This window comes from Hermetia illucens, chromosome 3, assembly GCF_905115235.1.
Source record: "Hermetia illucens chromosome 3, iHerIll2.2.curated.20191125, whole genome shotgun sequence".
NCBI classification, from domain to species: Eukaryota; Metazoa; Arthropoda; class Insecta; order Diptera; family Stratiomyidae; genus Hermetia; species Hermetia illucens.
In genome coordinates, this window is record NC_051851.1 from 90,122,343 (window position 1) to 90,144,255 (window position 21,913).

At 42.7% G+C, this 21,913-nt stretch overlaps 1 protein-coding gene across 2 annotated transcripts in view; it reads left to right on the top strand.

Annotated features, from left to right (window-relative positions):
- Positions 1 to 21,913, top strand: part of LOC119652359 (dynein beta chain, ciliary) — a 155,248-nt gene that overhangs the window by 44,299 nt on the left and 89,036 nt on the right. The window contains exons 11-12 of one of the 2 annotated variants that reach the window (XM_038056444.1): positions 9,689 to 9,930; positions 9,981 to 10,240. In XM_038056444.1, the coding sequence (XP_037912372.1) occupies positions 9,689 to 9,930; positions 9,981 to 10,240 (502 nt within the window). The remainder of the gene's footprint in view (positions 1 to 9,688; positions 9,931 to 9,980; positions 10,241 to 21,913) is intronic. The other variant, XM_038056445.1, reaches the window with a different exon arrangement.

The following is a 21,913-nucleotide window of genomic DNA, read 5'->3' on the forward strand; positions in this document are numbered from 1 at the left end:
AGATGGATTTTAATGTTTCACTCAAATGTCAATTATTCTCGTCAGAAATGACATTAGCATCTTATTTTCATGGCTTAACATGCAGTCATTTCGTGTGAAATTGATAAATTTGAATTACTATAACTTTGATACTAATGGCCAACTTCTCATCAAACTTATCAGTACGCGACACCGTCTTCCATGCTGCTGCAAAGTGCGGCACTCTTTGGATAAACTTAAGGGGCTTTTTCAACCAATTTAAAAAATTGGTAATATTTATTAATAAGTCTATTTGAGCAGATATCGCAATGGAGCATGTAAACTTATGTATATATACTTAATGTATCCTTATGTCCACCAAATCTTGTCTGAATCGCAAATAAAAAAGAAAATCACATGTGACAGACAAATAGTAAATCAATTTTAACAAGGTTTGTTTCACCCAAACCTAGAAAAATTGCGCAGTATTCGAGAATATGTTTCATTAAGTAATTTTCGCTCAAAATGGGACTTTCACAAGACCTATCATTTGCGGCTTCTTAATAATATTGCAATCTGAATGTATTTCTCACAGCCACGAAATATTTGCTAGCACTGCCCTTTCGATGGATTGCATCTTCGGCCAATCCAGTAACCATTTGGATGGCATCAATGGTTGATCTGGCTTTACAGAGTCCGTACTGCCGATCTGAGAGACCTCCCTGGCCCTCAACAACCGGGAGTAATCTATCAGAAATTACTCGCTCTAGCATTTTGCCCACAGAGTCCAAAAGACAAATAGGTGTGTAGAAGGTTGACCTGGAGGTTTGCCAGCCTTAGGCAGTAGCACCAACTTCCGTCGTTTCCATGATGCAGGAAATATCCCCTCGGACATGCACGCTTCGAAAGACTCAACGAACATATCCGATCTGGATTTCACGGCAAACTTAAGGGCCTTATTCGGTTCGCCACCCAGAACCGGAGCTTCGTTATCTCCTATCCTAGCGCAGGTCTCCAGCAGCTCATTACTGGTGACTGGCGTTATTGCCATGTCGTTCAAAGGTCGCTGGAAACTGTATATGCCCTCCTCTTCCTGTGGGTATAACCCCTGGATATTTTTTAACAAGAGTGAAGGGCACGTGATCGGTGGAGATGATCGGCCTCTGAATCGCCCCATCATAATTCTATAAGCGCTCCCCCACGAGTTTACGTCCGCTTCAGAGCAGAACTCCTTAAAGCTTTCCCTCTTGCTCCGTTGGATGGCGAGCTTGAGGGTTTTGCGGGCTTCCTCATAGGCGCGCTCTCTTTGCCCTTGGTCGATTTTGACTACTGCCATCTGAGCCACTCTTCTGGCTCGGTAGCAGGCTGATCGAAGACCGGTGAGTTCATCATTCCACCAGTAGTTTGGTCTTCTACGGGGAATGAGCACCTCCTAGGCATGGACGCGTCACATGCTTTGGCGATGCATTGAGCCAGATGGACGGCTCTTTCCGTAATGGCGCCTGCATTATCAAGTTTTCGGTTTCGGGCATGATAGCTCTTTGGCCTGAGGCTCGACACATGTCTCAAAGAAGATTGCCTGGTGATCGCTGTGGGTGTAGCGTTCATTGACGCACCAGGATATACCACGCCCCAGCGAAGGGCTGACAAAGGTCAGGTCTACAACTAAGCCTGACACTCTTTTCTGGAAGGTGTTTACAGCACCTTCGTTAGCCAAAATTATCTCCATCTGCGCGAAAGCTTCTATTAAACTACGCTCCCTAGCATTTGATTCTCTGCTACCCCACTCTAGGGCCCAAGCATTGAAATCATCAGCAATCACCTTCGGACTTCGTCCCCTTGCGCCGAGAACAAGATTATCAAGCATTTGCTCGAATTCAGACAGTGTCAAACTTGGCGGGGCGTAGCAGCTGTATACATATACACCACTTATTTTCGCCCACACAAATCCACTGGCTCCTGACTTGCAGTACATTGTATGGCCTGTCGGCCACAAGCCCATATCGCCGCTCCACCAGTCGAATCTGTGCCACCGTGACGGTGTCTATATGGTTCACTTATGATGGCAATTTCCATCTCACATTCGAAAGTTGTCTGCTCAACTATGATAAATCCTGAGAGACCCTGCAATGATTCAATTTTATTTGAATAAACCTCATTTTCTCATTGCAGTGAGCGTCTTCCTAAATTCCGGACATTTACCACTTCCGACAATATGCCAGTTATCCTGTCCCCTTTCTCCCCACACCTTCTGCATCGATCGGATCGATCAATGCTGCTGGTGCATGCCTTCGCCAAGTGCCCAAACATGAGGCATTTAAAGCACCTCTTCAGTGAAATTTGTTCTCTTAAACGGCAGAAAAGCCATCCAATCCGAACCTTTCCGGCAACCAACAACGCTGCCTCTACTGGTACTCGTATTGTGGCCGTTTGTGTACCACCATAGGCTTTTCGTAAGCCCGCAACAGACTCCTCGGTAAGTTCTTTCAACTTGAATTGCTCCTTCAGAGCAGTACACATTTCGCCTTTCGATGTCACTTCATCGAGATCCGTACATTGAAGGTAGATCTCATGTTTTTGGGCACGCACTGCGGCATTCTCCCCAAGTGAGTCCTTCACCCGAGTGCGAAAGTCATCAGCCTTGCCCACGCTGAATCTTTTCAGCTCGAACATGAAATCTCCTTTCTGGGTTCTTCGAATTCTCTTCATATTTCCGCTCAGATCTTTTAGGTCGGGATCAGCTTTGACCTTTTTGAGTATTTCCGCGTAGGACAGATTGCCCTTACTGGTGATAACAATTGCATCTGGACGAGTTCGCACTTTTGCTTTTCGTTTCGTTTTTTTGGTGGTAACTTTAGTCCATCCATCGTTTTCGTTCGGCTTGCGCTTCGCACCGCTAGTCGAGTTTCCTAGATGCGCTGTACGCTTTCCTCCTTCTGAGCTGTTGGTGTTAGTTTTCAGAATGTAATGTCCGCCTTTTTTTCTCTTAGGCGCCTGTTGATTATTTAAAGGATGCACCTCTTTTCGCGTACTCGTTTATTTCGCCTTCACTTTTGGCGTTTATTGTCCTTGCCTGTAGTTTATCCTTCATCGTCTTTGGCATTGATGGAGATCTCAAAGTTGATGATCTTCTTTTGAATGGATCCCTTCCTTGTTCCTGGAGCACCGCCTGCTCTCGAGCATCTTCAACATGTGCGGTGGGTGTTGTCACGGTTTTTGTTGTCCAAAAATCTGCCTTTAGTTCATCTTTGTTTGCTGTTGTTATTGGTGTTCTCGATAAGGTCGTACTTCGCTTGAACACCTCCTTCTCCAGATCCAAATCAATTGTAGCATATTTTCCAAGGTGGCCAAGTTGTCCACCACCGAGGCAATGCGAGGGATATCGACGACCGGGAGCCTGCTTATTCACCTGCACCAGAGACGAGCAAACACCAGCCCATGCACAGTCAGAAGAGAAAAGTTCATGAACACATATTTACTTATTAATAAGTATGCCCCAATCCGCCAGCTGGGGTCGCGCCTGATGGGAGATCTGGCCACTCCTCAAAGGTCCGCCTGTCCTTTATTCTCACATAATAGATGCATATATTACGTGCTAGGTACTAATGGGACAAGTGCACACCCAATTGTCTTTATAAAAGAATTACGCAAAACCTTTGTCTTTATAAAAGAATTACACAAAACCTTTCATATCTGAAGCTTCCAGTTTCTGGTTTTCTGACTTGTTTGTGAATATTTGTTCTACCCTGCAATTCGACTCCGCCAAAGTTCACCACCACCAAGAAGGCCTCACTGTTGATCTCCTGTTTCCGGTTTCTAAAAATGTCTCAAAGCTTCCCTATTTTGACGCTATACGGTCCATTGTAAATTAAATTATTTAGAAAGCACATAACCTCCTTCCTTGCGATGATTTTGAGCCGGTTTCCTACCGTACTCGCTATTCGCGTAACCCCACTCAATCTTTCCTTACTTCCATCAATTTCGCTGATTCCACTGTCAACTCCCCACAACAATCCTGGGGCGACTCTGTTTTCACTTCTATCCCGTGTTTACTTCATCTGCACCCAGCACTTTACAATGTTCGTTATTAAGAACATTCACGGCAAGATACACACTATTTACACCGATTTTTCTGAACCCTCGGATGCCATAAACCACACTATTTTCCTCCCCCATCTCATTCTGCTCAACATCCTCTCCTAAATCATCGCCTAGTTCTGTAATTTCTTCTACCGTCCCAACTGTGACTGTCACTTCCCCGCAAGAACTCCCCCTCGACCACCCCATTTGCCCTTCTCACAGCTGTCATCGCCTTAGGCACCAAACGGTGCATCATATTATCATCATCATATTTAGTGTAACTACAAGATAACCCAAGAATACATGAGGACTGACAAGATCGTTGTCTCCTACAGTAAAAGCTTTCACCACAGAGTGACGTTTCCTTTTTGTAAACAAAATAGGGTCTTCTAGCTGCCATCAACCGTCAGCGAATTCCGCCGTCATAATTGTTATCAGGAGAACTAGAAACCCCTTGGAATGATTAAACTCCGGACATAAGAGGATAAATTCCACCATGGAGGCAGAAGAGAACAAAAAATTTCCTCTGCGTCACCTTTTTATCATTAAAAACCTGTGATATCTATGTACAAAAAACCCCGACAGACTAGGCGGAAGATTCCAACAACAGCTTCGCGCATGAAATGAAACCATATTCCCGTTCACGAGTCAACATTACGTTGAGGAGCTTCAGTTCATCCTCGAAACAGCCACCTGCGGGAAAAAAAGTTTAAGAGCGGGAAAGACGAAAATGTCCGTAGTAAAGTACGCCTCAGAAGAAGGTTACGATAACTGCGCTAAGGGAAGTCTGGTCAGCAATCTAAATACTTATGAAACTCTGGAAATCTTTAGATTGACCAAGAACAAAAAGACCTTGAAAATGGGTTCATAGTAAATGCTGGTATCTATGTTATAAAGACCAAGATTTATTTTATTAGGGTATCAACAGAAAATGCACTCGCAAAAAACAAGTAATCTGCGAAACGCTATAGATGTGAGAACAAATAAATTTTCCTTTGGTCAGGAAAATCTCAACTACATTTTTTTTCATTTCGAAATTCCGAAACAAAATCGCATAAAATTATTATATCAACAGCTATATTTTGCCAATGAAAAAATTGTGTCTCGCTTTCATGTTGTCCCAGCTGGGCTGAAAAGTTCGTAGGCTAGCACACAGATGGCGCTACTAGTATTAAATCCATATGAGTTTTAGTTAGCCCTCCGCCATGCTATTAGCATAGTATGCTGGTCCCAAGTCCAGGTAAAGGAGGAGGGTTTGAGGCAACGTACTCTGTACTATCCTCAGTAAAACAAAAATAAAATGCTGAGATTAGGGAAAGAGATAATAGAGTATAGTTAGAATTATTCCACTATGCTAAATCCTACCTGATCTCTCTCTTGGTGACAGGTCCCGCGACAGGCCGACCAAGCAAATGCATACAATGTCGTTACAAACATGATGATCGGATTGAGTCACAAGCCTCGGAGAAATGCTAGGGCGTCCACCTCAGTTGACGCGGCAGGACGGGCCTCGGTCCTGTCGAGAAATGGGTAAGTGTTCTTGACGCATGGACGGCGTCAGGACGTAAGCAAGTTAGTCCGAACAAAACAAATACGTGTCTGCACGCTAAATGTTGGTTCCCTAACTGGAAGAACCGAAGAATTCGCAAGAGCCCTTCAGGAAAGGTGCATTGATATCTGCCCTCTGCAAGAAACCCGATGGTCTGATGCCAAAAGCTGCGACATTGATCGCGAACGCGGTAAAAATGGCTATAAACTTCTCTATTTTGGTAACCCACACAGTCAATATGGTGTTGGCATTGCCATCTCAGGGGGTTTCCGTGATGCCATTAAAGAGGTCGAACGATTTAATGATCGGCTGATGAAGCTCACCATTATATCAGCTGATCGCACTATTCACTTCTTCACCGCGTATGCACCATATAGAGGTCCTGATGCCGAGAAAGATGCCTTTCGGCAACTTTTCGGTGAAAAGACTTGTCACGTGCCTGCTGACGACATATTATTATTCCCGGTGACCTTAATGGTCATGTGGGTGAAAAGGCGGACGGTATCAGGTACCATGGGGAAAAGGGGTTCGGAGCGCGCAATGAAGGTGGCGAGCGTATAATCGATTTTGCGGACACCCATGACCTTGTACTTATGAATACATGGTTCATCAAACGATTGTCTCATCTTCCTACATTTTATAGTGGCAGCAGTAAAACGCAAATCGATTATATTCTCATAGGAAGCCGACATTTTACCACTGTCACTGATTGCAAAGCCGTTCCCTATGAGACCATCGCACCTCAACATCGACTGTTGATTGCTGTCCTGCGAATTAAGCCACCGATAAAACAGCGTGAGGAACGCACTGGCTCGCAGCGCATCAAATGGTGGCGATTTGGTGAGGAGAAGAAAGAAACGATGTCACTCATACGATTGCCGACCATTACGAATGTAGAAGAATCGTGGAACCAAATGAAAGACACGATCCACAAAGCGGCCTCTGCAACCCTCGGGGTCATCAAGCCGGGTAAGCGGTACATCAGCCGAGATACTTGGCTTTGGAATGAGGATGGTGAAATGAAGGTGCTCTACCATAAATTTCTCGACGATAAAACGCCTGGTAATTGGCAAATTTATAAGAATGCCAACCGGGAAGCAAAGAAAGTGGTCGCTGTCACCCGAGCGAACCACTACAAAAATCTTTACGATAAACTGGACACTCGGGATGGCGAGAGAGATCTGTATCGACTTGCTAAAAGCCGTAACGAACGTACACAGGATATCGAACAATTCTGTTGCGACAAGAACGGTACTTTGCTTACCAAGCGTCAAGCCGCAACGGATAGATGGCGAGAATACTTCGAGCAGTTCCACCTGTCAGCGCAACTGGTGCTCAGAGGTGGCGGTGAGGAGGACGGGGCGGCAACCCTGTCGGCCAAACCAAAGCCAAGTGGCCGAGGAGAACCTCCATAGTGGTGGCACCGGGAGACGCTGTACTCACTTTGGTTTGCCGGCCGTGATGCAGTAGGCGAATGCTCCAAAGGCATAATTAGGGCGATCAGACCCGAGTCTGCACGGGAACTCTTCTGAAGTGGCAAATCGGTCACGAAACCTTACCAGGGGTATACTGGTACCATGGGAACCGGGGTAGCCCCTGGACTCTCATACTTTGGGTCAACTCCCGTTGTATGTGAGGACAGCTCGGTTAGTTGCGGTAGGCCCCCTAGTGGGAGCTTCATGGGGGTTGTGGTTATGCTCAAGCGAGAAGAGACCTTCGGGCCTTGGCGTGGTGTTGCATTTCAACACGGGTGCCGTACTCCTTAGTTCGGTAGAGATTCAAGTAATTCTTGCATCCACCAGTATGAATGCCAAGCCATACACTTGGTATAGACTGTTACCGTTGTTGCTTGTCTCAGCGGGGCTCTGATAATGGTCACAAAATCAATCCGTGTCTGAAGAGGACCGTATGATTAAGTCTCCACGGCAGGTACCCACGTTAAACACCAAAGGGCTTAACTGTCAGCGCAACTGAAGTCGAGGAGACAATAAAACGAATGAAATCGGGGAAAGCCACAGGACCTGACGACATCGCACCTGAGCTATGGAAAGCGAAGAGCTGGGACCCAACACTGTGGCTCAGTGAATTCTTTAATCGGGTTATTCAGGAAGAAAGAACACCATCTAACTGGCAAGAAAGTACCACTGTTCCAATATGGAAAAAGAAAGGTAGTCCAGCAGAATGTTCAAATTACCGTCCGATCCGATTACTTTCCCATACCATGAAGGTTTTTGAACGCATTCTTGATAACCGTATAGCCATATCATTTCTTAGATTCATAGCCATGAAACCGTTTCCGATTCCACACAAGGGTTCTAGCCCGTGTAAAGGCGTCCCTGCTCCCTTCTTGGCTAGTTCGTCCGCTGCCTCGTTGCCTTCCAACCCACCATGGCCTGGAACCCAAAGTATCCAGACCTTGTAGGACGAGCCGAGTGTATTCAGTCTCTCAAGGCATTCCCATACCAGTTTAGAGTTCACCTGGTTGGACCTAAGTGCCTTGATCGCTGCTTGGCAAACAAACACATAAAAGATGTCAACAAAATAATTTTGGATGACCGCCAAGTGAAGTTGATCGAGATAGCTTCTGTTTTAAAGATACATAAGGAACGTGTTGGACATATCGTGGAAGAATATTTTGGTATGCGAGAGCTCTGTGCAAAGTGCAAAGGTTAGTAAATTATGATCGGATGGTTGATCATGTTTCCTTCTTTGTCCCTACAAAGGTTGATTTTAGGCTTGCATCCTCTTTTCAAGTTTCTGAGCGTGACAAATGAACTGTTCCAGACAACTGAAAATTAGTCTTCTTGAAAATCAAAAAGGAAAAAAAAATAACATTACGATACAAGATATGAAAAGTTTTGTGGACTTTTTACCGATATTTCAGTGTTGAATATATCCAACTGTAGAAAGCTCATGTGTATATGATTTATGTAAGTCAGATTCTTCACTTTATTCTGATCATGACATTATATGCACACTTAATATCTGATTCAATGCAAATTTTTTAACAACGGAAGAAGTTCCATCTTTTGAGCATACTTTCAACTTTTAGCAAACATCTGCTTGTAACATAAGTACTCATAGTCACCCGCCAGCATACTTTACTTCATTGCAAGTAGGCACACATTTCATTTCGAAGATTTTAAACTTCTCTATTTGCTATGACTATTAAAGTAAACCAGTAAATGAATCCTTTGGTGAATAGACCTAACCAAAGTAAGGTTTTACTTCACCTACATGGTATCTCAATATGGAGCTATTTTGATAACAAAATGGTGTAGTGTAATTTTGAATCCCTTCTCCGTAGAATGGAAGATGTGGAAAGTCCAATCCCGCTAATAGAAAACGTGGAACATATCCGGCAGTGTCCGCCGCAGTTCTTCAAAGAAGTTAAAAAGAAGAGACCTTCCCCTTTCTCCTGCATAACCTACCATGTTCACCCAATCCCATCAATCGGATATTATTATGTTTGTCGGACACTACTTTCGTGTATTGCCAAATGATCGCAAAATAATACCAATGTACCAAAAACCAACTTTTCCTAATATGGCCTCTGGGCTTCTATTGCCAAAACATCACTTCGTTGGATTTCATAAAATTGAAACATATGGAACGGTTTTCAAAAAAGCTTCTTGACGTGATTCACAAAATCATCTCATTTAAAGCAACACCAATAAACGCACTTATCTGCCAGGACTTTACATATGCACATCATTCCTTCTTCCTGAGCATGTGTGATTGAAACTTTTAATTTAGCACTGATATAAAATGCAACCCAACAGAAGAAGCAAAATCATGTAGTGGTAAACAGAAGTTTCTTCAAGAAGGAGGACAAGCCAACTTAACGTCACGTAGATACCCCCCAACCTCCTTTGCTACTGCACCACATTTCATGCTGTTCGAGTCCGATAATTTACATATAAAATCTCAGTTAATTTACGATAATTTCGTCTCGGCAAGTTTGCCATTTATATGTATTTATGCATACATATCTATTATTCTCGCAACTTTCCGCCAAATCCACAGTTTGTTTTTCTCCCTATTCGAATCCGTGTCACTGAGATGGGGGTTGAAAATACTCCAACTAATGGTATTTTTCAGTTTGAACTACATTAAGGCGCAAATGGATTCGTCGAAGGAACATGACTGGCCACTTTTCGAAGTAAAACTTATTCTGGATTACGGCAGGGTGTCTTTCATCCCAAGCTTTGACCCGGATGCATGCGAAGGCTTCTTTGAAATCATTCTTCAACTTATTCGTGATATTTTGCAAGTAATCCATGCGGCCCCCGGCAGCGAAGAGAGAAACTTGGACTCCACCACGTTGGAGACAATGCACAATGGTACAATATCAATCCTCATCGTCTAGCGCAACTTGAACTTTCTTTCTCAGAAATTCTTTTTCTTGTGATTCCAGAATTAAGAGGAATTGGCGTTGAAGAATGTGTCAGGTCAATTATGGAACACACAAAAAGTGCAATGAACAAGGCTTCAGAATGGGCTTTAACTTTTCAAAAGTACAGCTTCCTGTGGGAGCGTGACATGGAGGAGGTTCTGGGGAGTAAAATAGATGAGTGCAATTCGTTGGACGATTCTGTGGCCTCGCGGAGTCAGCACATATTGCCTAGGTTATTGGAACATGTTAAGTCACAGGTGAGGTTTTTCATTCCTTATTAAACAAATGAGTTTATTTCAATTGAGATAAATTAGTATTCATAAAAAAAACAGAGTTTTGCCTTTCGGTACTTATAATACGTCATAACGTAAACTAACAGAATGCCAAATCGAAATACATAGTTTGAGACATTTTCATTTCTCACCGAATAACCTCGGTAAAGAGAACAGAATATCATTTTATTCTACTTGATATATTCTATTTGAGGAAAACCAAAAGAACTATCCGGGTATTCGTCAATCTTGCAAGTGCTGTTTCACTGAAATGTGCTGTCAAGCACGACAAACTGAAAAAATTTGAAAGCCTCGTAGACTGGGCATCATGAACCCCAGAGGCAAAAACAATATCGGATGGTGATGCCATCCGTCGTGGATTTTCTCTTCTCGCACACAGCATTTCGGTTTAGAGTTTTTCAATCGAGCGGTTATATTCGGAGTTTCCCCTACGATTCCTGACTGGGATCCAGCCCCACCTTTTCCATCCGATCTCGTGTCTGGCCATGCTTTTTCCGGCCAATAGCATGTCCGACAGGTACGCCGCACATTAACCTAGCTGATAGCGGGGCCGCGGCACATGACTGCTGTTATCTCCTTCAGAGGTAAGCGTAAACTGATCAATGATCGTGTAAACTGATCAATGATCGTGAGGCGTGCGAGTTCCGCGAAGGGCCTATAATGTCGAGATGTGTTGTGTTTAAGCGCTTTGTTGACACCTAGTTCCTTTCTAGGATGTCTATTGACTTTCCAGTTGTCCGTTGTCCGAATGCCGGAGTGCGCAAGATCGTGCACCAAGCGGAACATTTCCTTGTGAAAAGCGGCTGGAATACATATATAGCCTCTTTCAGAGTCTCTTATCAGAGATCTCGCAATAGGTAGATGTATGTGAACCGAAGACAGGAAACTCCTTGAACTTGTATTTGGAGTCCAACTGCAACTTTGGTGAACTGCGTCATCCTGCTGGGCCACAGCGATTGCCAAAAAAAACCGACTGCAGCCTGGATGTTGATCTCGCAGATCCGGGACAAAGCATCAGCGACTAAGTTGCCTTCATTGGACACATGTTGAATGTTCTATGTGAACTGGCTGATGTAGACTAAGTTCCGAAGTTAGTGAGGGGACGCTTTCTGAGGCTTTTACCGTAAGGCAAAAGTCAGAGGCTTGTCGTCCATGAACGCGGAAACGGCTAACCTTCAAGGGAATACCAAAAATACTTGATGCTCAGATAAGCAGCTAGTAATTCACGATCGTAGGCGCTGTAAATCCTTGAGTGGGATTCAACTGTTTTGAGAAGAAACCCAACGGTTGCCAACTTTGGTTCACCCTTGAGTGAAGAGTAGGGGGCATCCTATTGAGGGAATGCCAAAAGTGTAGCGTCCACCAACTGTTGCTTGGTGGTTTTAAACGCTTGGACGGTCTCTGGAAAACACACAAACTGACGCGAATCTTTGGTTTTAGGATCAAACAGCAAGGCGTTGAGTAAAGCCGTTTAGTGAGCGATTTTGGACAGTAAACGACGGTAGAAGTTTACCATACTCACGAACTTTCTAAGGTCTTTTATCGTCTTTGGAAACGGAAAGCTCGCGGTCGCTAGCACCCTGTCTGGATCGGGTTGAGTGGCATCAGAGGTGATGGAATGGCCTACAAATTGCTACGAATGAAATTTGCATCTGTCAACGTTGAGAATTAGGTTATTATCAAGGAGGCATTCAAAAACTCACTTGAGATGTGCCAAATGCTTGGAATCTGTGGGCTAGCTTCACTGCAAATGCGTACAAGGTCCCACGCATGTAATGAGTTACATCATTTTACGGTGAATTTAAGGAGGATCCCCATACATGCAAAAGAGAAGTGAACATTTTTTTTTGTATCGAATATAGTCATGTGGGGTATCAAATGCAACCTAATTCTTTCCTCAGAGCTGTGCTTTCCTCGTTAGTGAAGATAGCACCTAGTTCCTTGAATTCAACACAATGAATTACGGTTGGCAGCTTATGCGGATGGTCGCTTGATCGGCAAGCGAAGCAGCTATATTTTTCTTATTGTAAAGTTAATATTTTTTAAGGTTTTGAGTGAAACAAAACCTTGTGTAAAACAAAACCTTATTACAATCGATTCAATGTCGCCTGTTTATCCGTCGGTCTGCCTGTTTGTCTATCTGTCAGTCACACCCGATTTACTCGGAAACGGCTGAAACAATTGTCAAGAAATTTGATGATAAGGTGTTTTCTGTGAACCCCTTTACATATGGCAAGTGGTGCCACTTTATGTTGAGTTCAAAAGGGGGCTCCTCATACATGCGAAAGGGAAGTGGCATTTTTTTTTCACCGAATATGATCATGTCGGACATCAAATGAAATGAAAAGTACTTTTCGAAACTCAAAATGTGTGTACCAAAAAGTGAAACAGGACTCGTTCTCAGGAAGTTTCCAACCGAAAAATTTGCAGAAATAGTCACAATTGTGCATCTATACAACATCTGTTCAAATAAAGTTAATAATAGTATATTTTTATATTTCACTCAAAAATCCCCTTTAGTTTCGTCCTAGAAGTGCAAGATTTGGCATTGGTATAAGGAATAATGTAAGGCATAGTTTTGGGAAATTTGAATGAAAATTCACTATTATTAACAAAATTATTGGCGTTGAAACTTTTTCATTGCACGAAAATTTATTGCACTCTCCCTCATCCTCATATAAAGTGAAGTTATGTAATTGGGGGGGGGGGCCATGGGGACATTTTAGTTTGCTTTTTTTAGCTTTTTTAGTTATTTGTATGTCAATATGAATTACTCGAGACAGACATGTATATGTATGTGCTAATTAAGTTTGCGGGTAGTCTCCAATAGGATAGATATGTGTGTACGTTAGTACAGGTGATCTTTACTTTAGGTACGTATATGTATGCCTTTGTGCACGGTGTAAAGTGAAAATAGGTGAAAATGGGTCAAATCAATTTGCATAAGCAACGTTTGTTTATTTAGGATTAGCAAAATATTGATGTCTTTGATATGTATGTACATATATATATCTAGATTTTAGCAAATAATGTAGGAAAATTTTGCATATTTTGCTATGTACGAGAAGAAAACCGTGCATAGGGACTTCCTCACATAAGATGAACACTGAAGCACCCAGCTTCCGGTATCCGGACTTTTTATAATTCCTCTTTTAGGTGTTTGCATATTTTGTGTCGGCTTTGACCTTATAAAGAACGTAAGCATGGGGCCTAGCTTTTCTTTCAGTAATTATCAATATGGGTATTTCCCTTTTACAACTTTGCCTTAGTTTCGGATTTTCTTTGGTTTAACTAAAGTTAAGTCTGAAACTCGATTTTTTTCGTCTTGATAGTCCAAATCTGATTTTGATTACATGATGTATGTTATTGATGCGGGTGAAGAATTCTATAAATTGTATGATTAGTGTGCTTAGTCTCTTTCATTTTAGTTGATCCTGTGCTTGTTTTTGAAAAAAAATCAATTAAGATTCTGGAGAGGGATAACCGCTTTGAATGTGACAATTAAGGGGATATGTCTCCTGCCGTCGTAAAGATAATGGGTAAAATAATCCTGGAGTATATCAAAAACAGCTTTGACGACAGAAAGTAGGGTGTTTTCCTCTGTAGATCCTCCACCACCGATCTCATTAACACTCTACGGTTCATTTTCGAATAGCGTGCACAATTTGTTCTTCACCTATTTCGAGAAAGCTTTCGACAGAGTCAAAAGGAAATGTATTTGAAGACCTCTATGCGAAAGGACCATTCCGGAGAAAATAATAGCTAGCGGCATATCATGGCGCCAAATGTTAGTAGGTTGCGATGTTGGGTCACTTATTCCGTATGGTTGTGGATGATTCAGCCCGGAAAATATATCATATATACGGCAGAAAAAAGACATGGCAGATTCTGCCAAAGAGGCAACTTTTAGGCATATCGAATTGGTGGAAATCAGCCCAATATCAGAATGTCTGCAGTTCCTTACTAGGACAGACCTAGACCAAGTATCAGTTGTTGCGCCACTGAAGAAACTGAACAAATAAACAGTTCAACGCCCTACATATTCTCCCCGTGAAAGGAAAAAGGTAGATTGCGATGACGGCTGACACTAAGAGTCCCAACTTGCTTCTTCCATTAAGGAAAAGCAAGTACATGTTATCAGTGAATTTGCGGAGAGAGTCTCCTCATCCCATTTATATTATCCAGTCAAAGCAGCGTGGCGTCATCCACAACCAGAAGAAAATGTATATCTGGTAGAATAGAGCCACGCTGGGTGGCGGCTGCAACCAACGGACTCTTTAAAGGAAGAAGCAATATATGGTGGCAACGTCAGCACCGAAGACGAATCAACCAACAACATCAAACCGCACTGGTCAAACACAAACACGAACAAGAATAAGGATAGTAGAATACAACTTTGAGACCGTTGACAATTTCTCCTATCTAGGGTCGAAAATCACAACCGATAACAAGTACGATGATGAAATCCGCGCACGGTTGTTGTCAGCCAACAGAGCCTATTTCAGCTTACAAAGACTGTTCCGCTCGAAACGTCTCACCATAGGGTCACAGCTCTTACTGTACAAGACTATGATCTTGCCAGTGCTCATGTATTCCTCGGAAACTTGGGTTCTTAGCAAGAAAAATTGCGAACTCTTGGCCGCGTTCGAGAGAAGAATCCTCCGAAGAATTTTTGGCCCCCTACATGAGGATGGACGATTCCGTAGCCTACACAATGACGAAATCTATGAACGATACCATGACCGTCCGGTTGTGGATAAAATCCGGCTGAATAGGTTACGGTGGGCGGGTCACTTAATCCGTATGGATGAGGATGATCCCGCCCGGAAAGTCTATAAGGGCAATATCTATGGTAGAAAAAGAAGACGAGGCAGACCCTGCCTAAGATGGAGCGATGGCGTGGGTCAGGACGCCAGACAGCTTTTAGGGATATCGAATTGGTGGACCTCGGCGCAAAACCGGGATGTCTGAAGTTCCTTATTAAGGCAGGCCTAGACCGGATACCGGTTGTTGCGCCGTTGATGATGATGATGAAAGGCGAATTGTTTCAAATTTTCAAAATTTCTTATCTACCTGCCAGTCAAAATTATTTTCCGTTTTTGTAATTTTACCCTACATGAGCTTGATTGTTTAGGAAACGTGCGCGCAGCCACAAAATTTCCGGTCCACTTCTCATCGAAATTAACACATTATCAACACCTCAAAAACCCGTTGTTCTCCTGCTAAAATTTCTGCAAATTTTCCATGTTTTTCATATTTTTACTTTTCATGATATCCCAATATCATCAAACTGATCTTCAAAATATTTAAAAAATTGTTCGTTCGGTTTTTTTCGATCACTATTGATGCAGGAGTGCAGTCAGTACCGAGATCCGCTGCAATCTGTACTTCCTCGGCATGAAAAACTCTGAAAGCGGGGAAAATCTCACAGGATCGCTATCTGCCGATTAAGTTTTCCGTCTATCTTCTCTTTCTTCCACAAATTAAATTCCGTGAAACTGCATTCATAGGTTGTTACCTGAGAAAAAAAATCCCCTTATCTTTGTGTGGCAACATTACTCACCCTCTTCGATTGGGTGAACGACTGCTCATCGGAAATAAAGAAAGCAGTTTCTTTCCTCTAAAGCTACGTCTACATGCTTGCCACTTGCCGCAAACTCCAAACCTTCAACAAATATTTATCTTAATTTCGTGCATCAAATCATTTTCATGTGCTAGTGCGTTGCCAACTTGCTTGCACATATGTGACTAGTATTAAGACGGCTCAACACGTTTGCCGCAACCGAGCGGGAACCAAAAGCAGTGCTTCCATTCATTTAGGATTAAAGACAATTGATCTTAATGGAAATCTGTGAGTAAATAATTCTTCAAAATTCCTCTATAGGAAGCTTAGTGGAAGTACACGCGCATATACATTTTTAAGATTTTGTTTGCTAAACAAAACCTTATTAAAATCGGTTCAATGTCTGTCTGCCTGTCCGTCTGTCTGTCTGTCTGTCTATCTGTCAAACGCACTTTTCTCAGAAACGTGCTATACATATTGACACGAAATTTAGAGAGAAGGTGGGGACTGTGAATGCCCATACATGTAGTGAGTTATATCCTTCTACGTTGAGATCCTACCTCAATATGGTGCCCAGGCCTCAAAATACTCTCCATATTGATATCTGTTCAAATTAAGTTAATAATAGTATATTACCATATTTTTGGAGAAATTGAGTAAACCCCCCTTAAATTTATCCCAGAGTTATAAAAGTTGGTAGTGGTATAAAATATAATATGAAACATGTTATCTCCAAGCGCCCAGCTTCCGGTTTCCCGACTTTTTATTCTTCTGTTTCTATTTTTGCGCATCAGCTTGCTCAAGGGCAGTCAAACGGATACGGAAGTTTTAAGAACATACAACAGTGCGGTGTTATAAATATAAGCTTCTTTGGGTAATTATATTTTACAAGCATATTATAAAAAAAACATAAACTTCATTTTAAAAGTAAGTAAGCAAAGTACTATTTCTCCGCCCAGTAAAAATATTTTTGGTGCATTCTTTTCCTGTCGGGAAACTCCAAACTCCCAGAAACGTGTGAATTGAGCTGCAACTGCAATGTACAGTGAACATTCCATATCGGTGAAATGCATTCCAAATCGGCAAGGTTTGTTCACACATTGAATTTCACACCGCTCCATCCCACACATACGCACACACCCTTTGATTTTTGCAAAACGAACCGAAATTCCATCGGATCAGCAGTAAACGCTTGCGAACTTAGCGAAACAGGAGTAAAATTGGCTGTGTTCAGAGAGACCATCAAAGAAGTAATGGGCATACAAGCAAAAGTTAGAACACTGACCAATCGTATTACCACCGACTGTAAAGCCATTGATGAAATTACTACCAAGAAGGACACAGTCGCGACATTCGCTCTCAGTTCGAAATCGGGGAAACCGTAGCCTTAGAGGCGGTATTTTTCAGAAAAGCATACGGCGGCACACAAACTGGGGCACTTGTCATTCCTGCAGAAAACGCGAAGAAGCTTTTGGAAGCAGGAAAAATAAAAATAGGTTGAATTTATCTGTCGCATCCGAGAACAGGCAAGGATTACAAAGTGTTTCAAATGTCTGACATCTGAAGACTTTTTTTGAGAATTGCGGGGTCCTAAGTCCGGACTAAATGGAGAGCAATTTACACCCTTTTTTTGGTCCACGGACCTCTCGTTGAGGGCTTAGCACCCAAACTTTCAAAATATTAGGCGATGACGGCTTTACGGTTTCTTACCAGGGCAGGAGCAGATCGTCAGACGCTGCCCCACCTCTGCCCTGGGAGCAGCGTGATCGCAGATGTTAAATGCTCCTTTATATAATTCGCAGAAAATAACATCTTACATGGTTCGCTGAACCATAAAAAATACCAGATTATAATGCGTGGATTCATGACAAGAGCGAACAGCCCGACGAAGGGATCTTTCCTAAAAAATGGAAACAGCAGAGTTTGGAAACAAACAACCTGGTAATCCGTCTTCATATATATATCGCCCAATATGCCTTATAGATACGATGGAGAAGATACTGGAGGCAATAATTGGTTTAGTGGTTTAGTACGTAAGCGCAGATGTACATCCACGAATCGTGCACGTCCACTATTTCTGCTGATGTCTTTGGAAGATTCCACATTCTGGTTTGGCCAAAAAAAACCTGTCCACAAGTTTGCGTTACGACTGTTCGTTGAGTGTGTGGACACTCCAGATCGTCAATAAGCGCTAGAAACACCCTATCCACATGCTTGCACTTGAGACTTTTTGCTAAGGCCTTGCAAAGAAATATGTGGACGCCCCATAAGGGTAATCGCAAAATGTTAACAAATGCGCGGCTGCATTTGCCAACTGTGATTAGTGGAAGGGGCATTCGCCAGTTTCACTACAGTATATACGTCGATATTTCTCTATTGCCTGCACCGACCCCCTATATATTTAGATACGCGCTAGCGTGAAAAATGGCCAATGGTCATGTTTGTTTTTAAAAGAATATATTTGTGCACTAATTAGGAATTTATGGAATTTGGGATAGACATTTTGAAAAAAGATAAAATTATTGTTTAAAATGAATATTTGAAAGGCGCTATTTCTTCTTATTGTGCAGTCAGGATGAGATACAGGAAAAAGACATAATGGAATGGATATTTAGTACGAAGAGGAGGAATTCTGCGTAGAGTCAAATGAAACAAGTCGGAATACCGGAAGCTCGCGCTTCGGGTATAAAGCTTTTGTGTTCATCTTATGTAAGAAATTTCAACGCACATTTTTCTATCCGTATACAGCTACAAAACTACGAGACATACGTACATATTACAGCCGTAGATGGTACGCTCACCCTAAACAAACAAACTGCCTATTTCCGAATACTGTACACATATAGGCACGTATATAAATTGATCGTACCCATATTTCCGATTTACTTCTTATATCTATCTGAATTAGGCACTACCCGGAAAGTCCATTAGCACGCATATATTATATGCCTACATACACACATGTCTCATTGGAATAATTGATATTTATATACAAATTACTAAAAAACTAAAACAAAATAATCCTTTTCCACCCAATTCATAAGAACTCATTTCGTTGTGGTATTGACGAATTGATATGTGATGATGACGTCATGCAGGTTGTAGAATGCACGAAATTCACAAAAAATTGTAAAGTTTTACCCCCTATAACTTTGTTAATAATAGTTGGATTTTCTTCAAACTTCAACAAATTGTGCATTATATTCTTCTTTATACGCATTTTGTACTTCTGGTATGAACATAAGGAGGGTGCCGGGTAAATTTCTAAAATGTGAAAATATTCTATTATTAACTTTATTTGTGGAAATATCGCAACCGGATATATTTTAAGGCCTAGATTTCGTAGAGATGCACCAACGTGATTTTTTTCAGATTTTTCGGTTGGATAGGTTCTGAGAACGAGACCTGTTACACTTTTTGGAGGTCATATTTTGAGCCCTCACTCCCCTACGTTTCACCCAATATCAAATATTGAACCAGTTTCAAAAAGTACTAATTGAGACCTTTCATTTGATATCCCACATGGCTACATTCTGTGAAAAAAAAATGTGCACCCTCCATTCACATGTATGGGGAGCCCCCCCTTAAACTTAACGCAAAATGGCGTCAGTTGCTGCATGTAAAGGGAACGACAGATCACATACTCCTACCAATTTTAGTGACAATCGGTGCAGCCGTTTCTGAATAAATCGGCTGTGACAGACAGACAGACAGACAGACGGACAGACAAAACGAATGAAACGGTCTCGGACGAGAGCTGAAAGGTGGGCAGCTAATAGGTTTGACGAGGAGATTTTCGGAGAGGTTCTGCAGCAAAATACAGCGCTTGAAGGAAGCGCAAAAAATAAAGCTCTGCAGATTGGCGAGAAGTTGCAACGAGCATGTGACGCACCCATGCCAAGGTATGTTGTACCACAGAAGCGAGTTCCGAACTTTTGGTGGAATTCTGAAATCGGAGAATGCCGCAAGGCCTGCCTCAAGGCCAGAAGGCGCAGTCAGCGAAATAGAAACCGATCTGGATACGAGCAATTACATGAAGAATATAAAAAGGCTCGGAAGAAACTACATGTGGCCATCATGAAAAGTAAAAGCGAACACTTTAAGCGACTGTGTAATGAAGCTGATACGAACCCCTGGGGTGGTGCCTATAAAACCGTAATATCGAAAGTTAAAGGCAAACGCTCCCTACCGATCTCTTCCCCTACTCTGCTTAATGAAATAGTAACGGATCTTTTCCCACAGAATGTGAGTACCGCTGACCTTCCCACTGTCGAGATAGACACCGCCGAAGTTCCAATGGTAAGCGAAAACGAGGTCCTCGAAGCTGCGGATAAAATTGTTGGAAACAAAGCACCTGGCTTGGATAGCATCCCCAATAAAGCTCTGAAGGCAGCAGTAAAAATAGCTCCAAATATGTTTGCCGAGGCGTTCACCACATGCCTTAAAGAAGGAGTATTTCCTACACAATGGAAGAAGCAGAAATTAATTCTAGTCCCCAAGCCAAACAAACCTTTGGGTGAAGCTCCGTCCTACAGGCCGATATACCTTCTAAATAATACTGGCAAACTATTCGAACGAGTAATCTACAACAGATTAATTCGAATTGCCGAAAAGGATGGCGGTCTCTCCGAAAATCAGTTCGGTTTTCGAAAGGGGAGGTCTACAACCGATGCACTTGTCCTAGTAGCTAACACAGCTAAGACCGCACTTGACGAGGGCAAATGTTGTGCAGTGATTACACTTGATGTGAAGAATGCCTTCAATTCCGCTAGATGGAGCAAGATAGTTGAGTCCCTAATTAACTTAGGCGTGGCGAAGTACCTGGTGCGTATTGTTGCCGACTTCCTAATCGATAGGACTCTGTGCTGCGAGTCAGATGAAGGAATGAAATCCTACCAAACGACATACGGAGTTCCACAAGGGTCTATCCTAGGGCCACTCTTGTGGATTATTATGTATAACGGGGTACTGACCCTAGACCTTCCTACTGGTGTGGCCTCCATTGGTTTCGCGGACGATATTGGTGTGACGGTTGTTGCATGCCTTCTCGAGGAAGCCGAGCTCTATGCAAATGAAGCAGTCTATGAGATTAAATCCTGGTTAGAGAATGCTGGTCTACAGCTCGCAGAGCATAAGACGGAAGTAGTACTTATTACCAAGCGGAGAAAGTGCACTTCCATGAAGATCAAAGTTGGAACGCAAACAATTTATTCCAAGCCTGCACTTAAGTACTTAGGTGTAATGATTGACCAGAGGTTGAATTTCAGATTGCATATGGAGGGTGCAGCAACCAAGGCATATAACATCGGAGCGCTGGTTGCGAGAATGCTACCAAATATAGGTGGCCCAAGGCCGAGCCGTCGACTCCTTATTTCAAGGGTGGTCAGTTCGATCCTACTGTATGCAGCCCCAGTATGGGCAGATGCACTGGAAAATACAATAAATAAGAAAAAGATTGGAGCTGCGTATCGCATAAGTGTACTCCGAACATGTTGCGCTTACAGAACAATTTCTAATGAAGCAGCTTGCGTGATAGCAGGAATGATCCCGATTGAGATTCTGGCGAAAGAAATACAACGACTTTACGATCGAACGTACCTCACCGGAGAATCTCCTGCCCGTCGGCGACAGTTCGCACGAGGTGAAACTGTCGCGGAATGGCAAGAGAAGTGGGACGAGTCAGAAAAAGGCCGTTGAACTCACAAAATCATATGGGATATCCGGAAATGGATCGAACGACCTCACGGCGAAGTAGGTTTCGACCTAACTCAATTCTTGAGCGGACACGGAGGCTATCGAGCATATCTGTATCGATTTGGGCGTGATGATTTGCCATATTGCCCACAGTGTGCAAACATTCCAGAGGACGCAGAACATGTCTTTTTTCACTGCCCCAGATTCGAAACCCAAAGGGCTACATTAGAAGCTACAACCGGGGAGCACTTTACACCCGAAAATATCATGGAGCTTATGGTGAAAGCCAAGGGGATATGGACCGAAGTTGGAAAAGTTATTGCAGCCATCGGAAAGAAGCTTAGGCAGGAGGAAGTCATCCGAAAGAATGAACGCGAGAG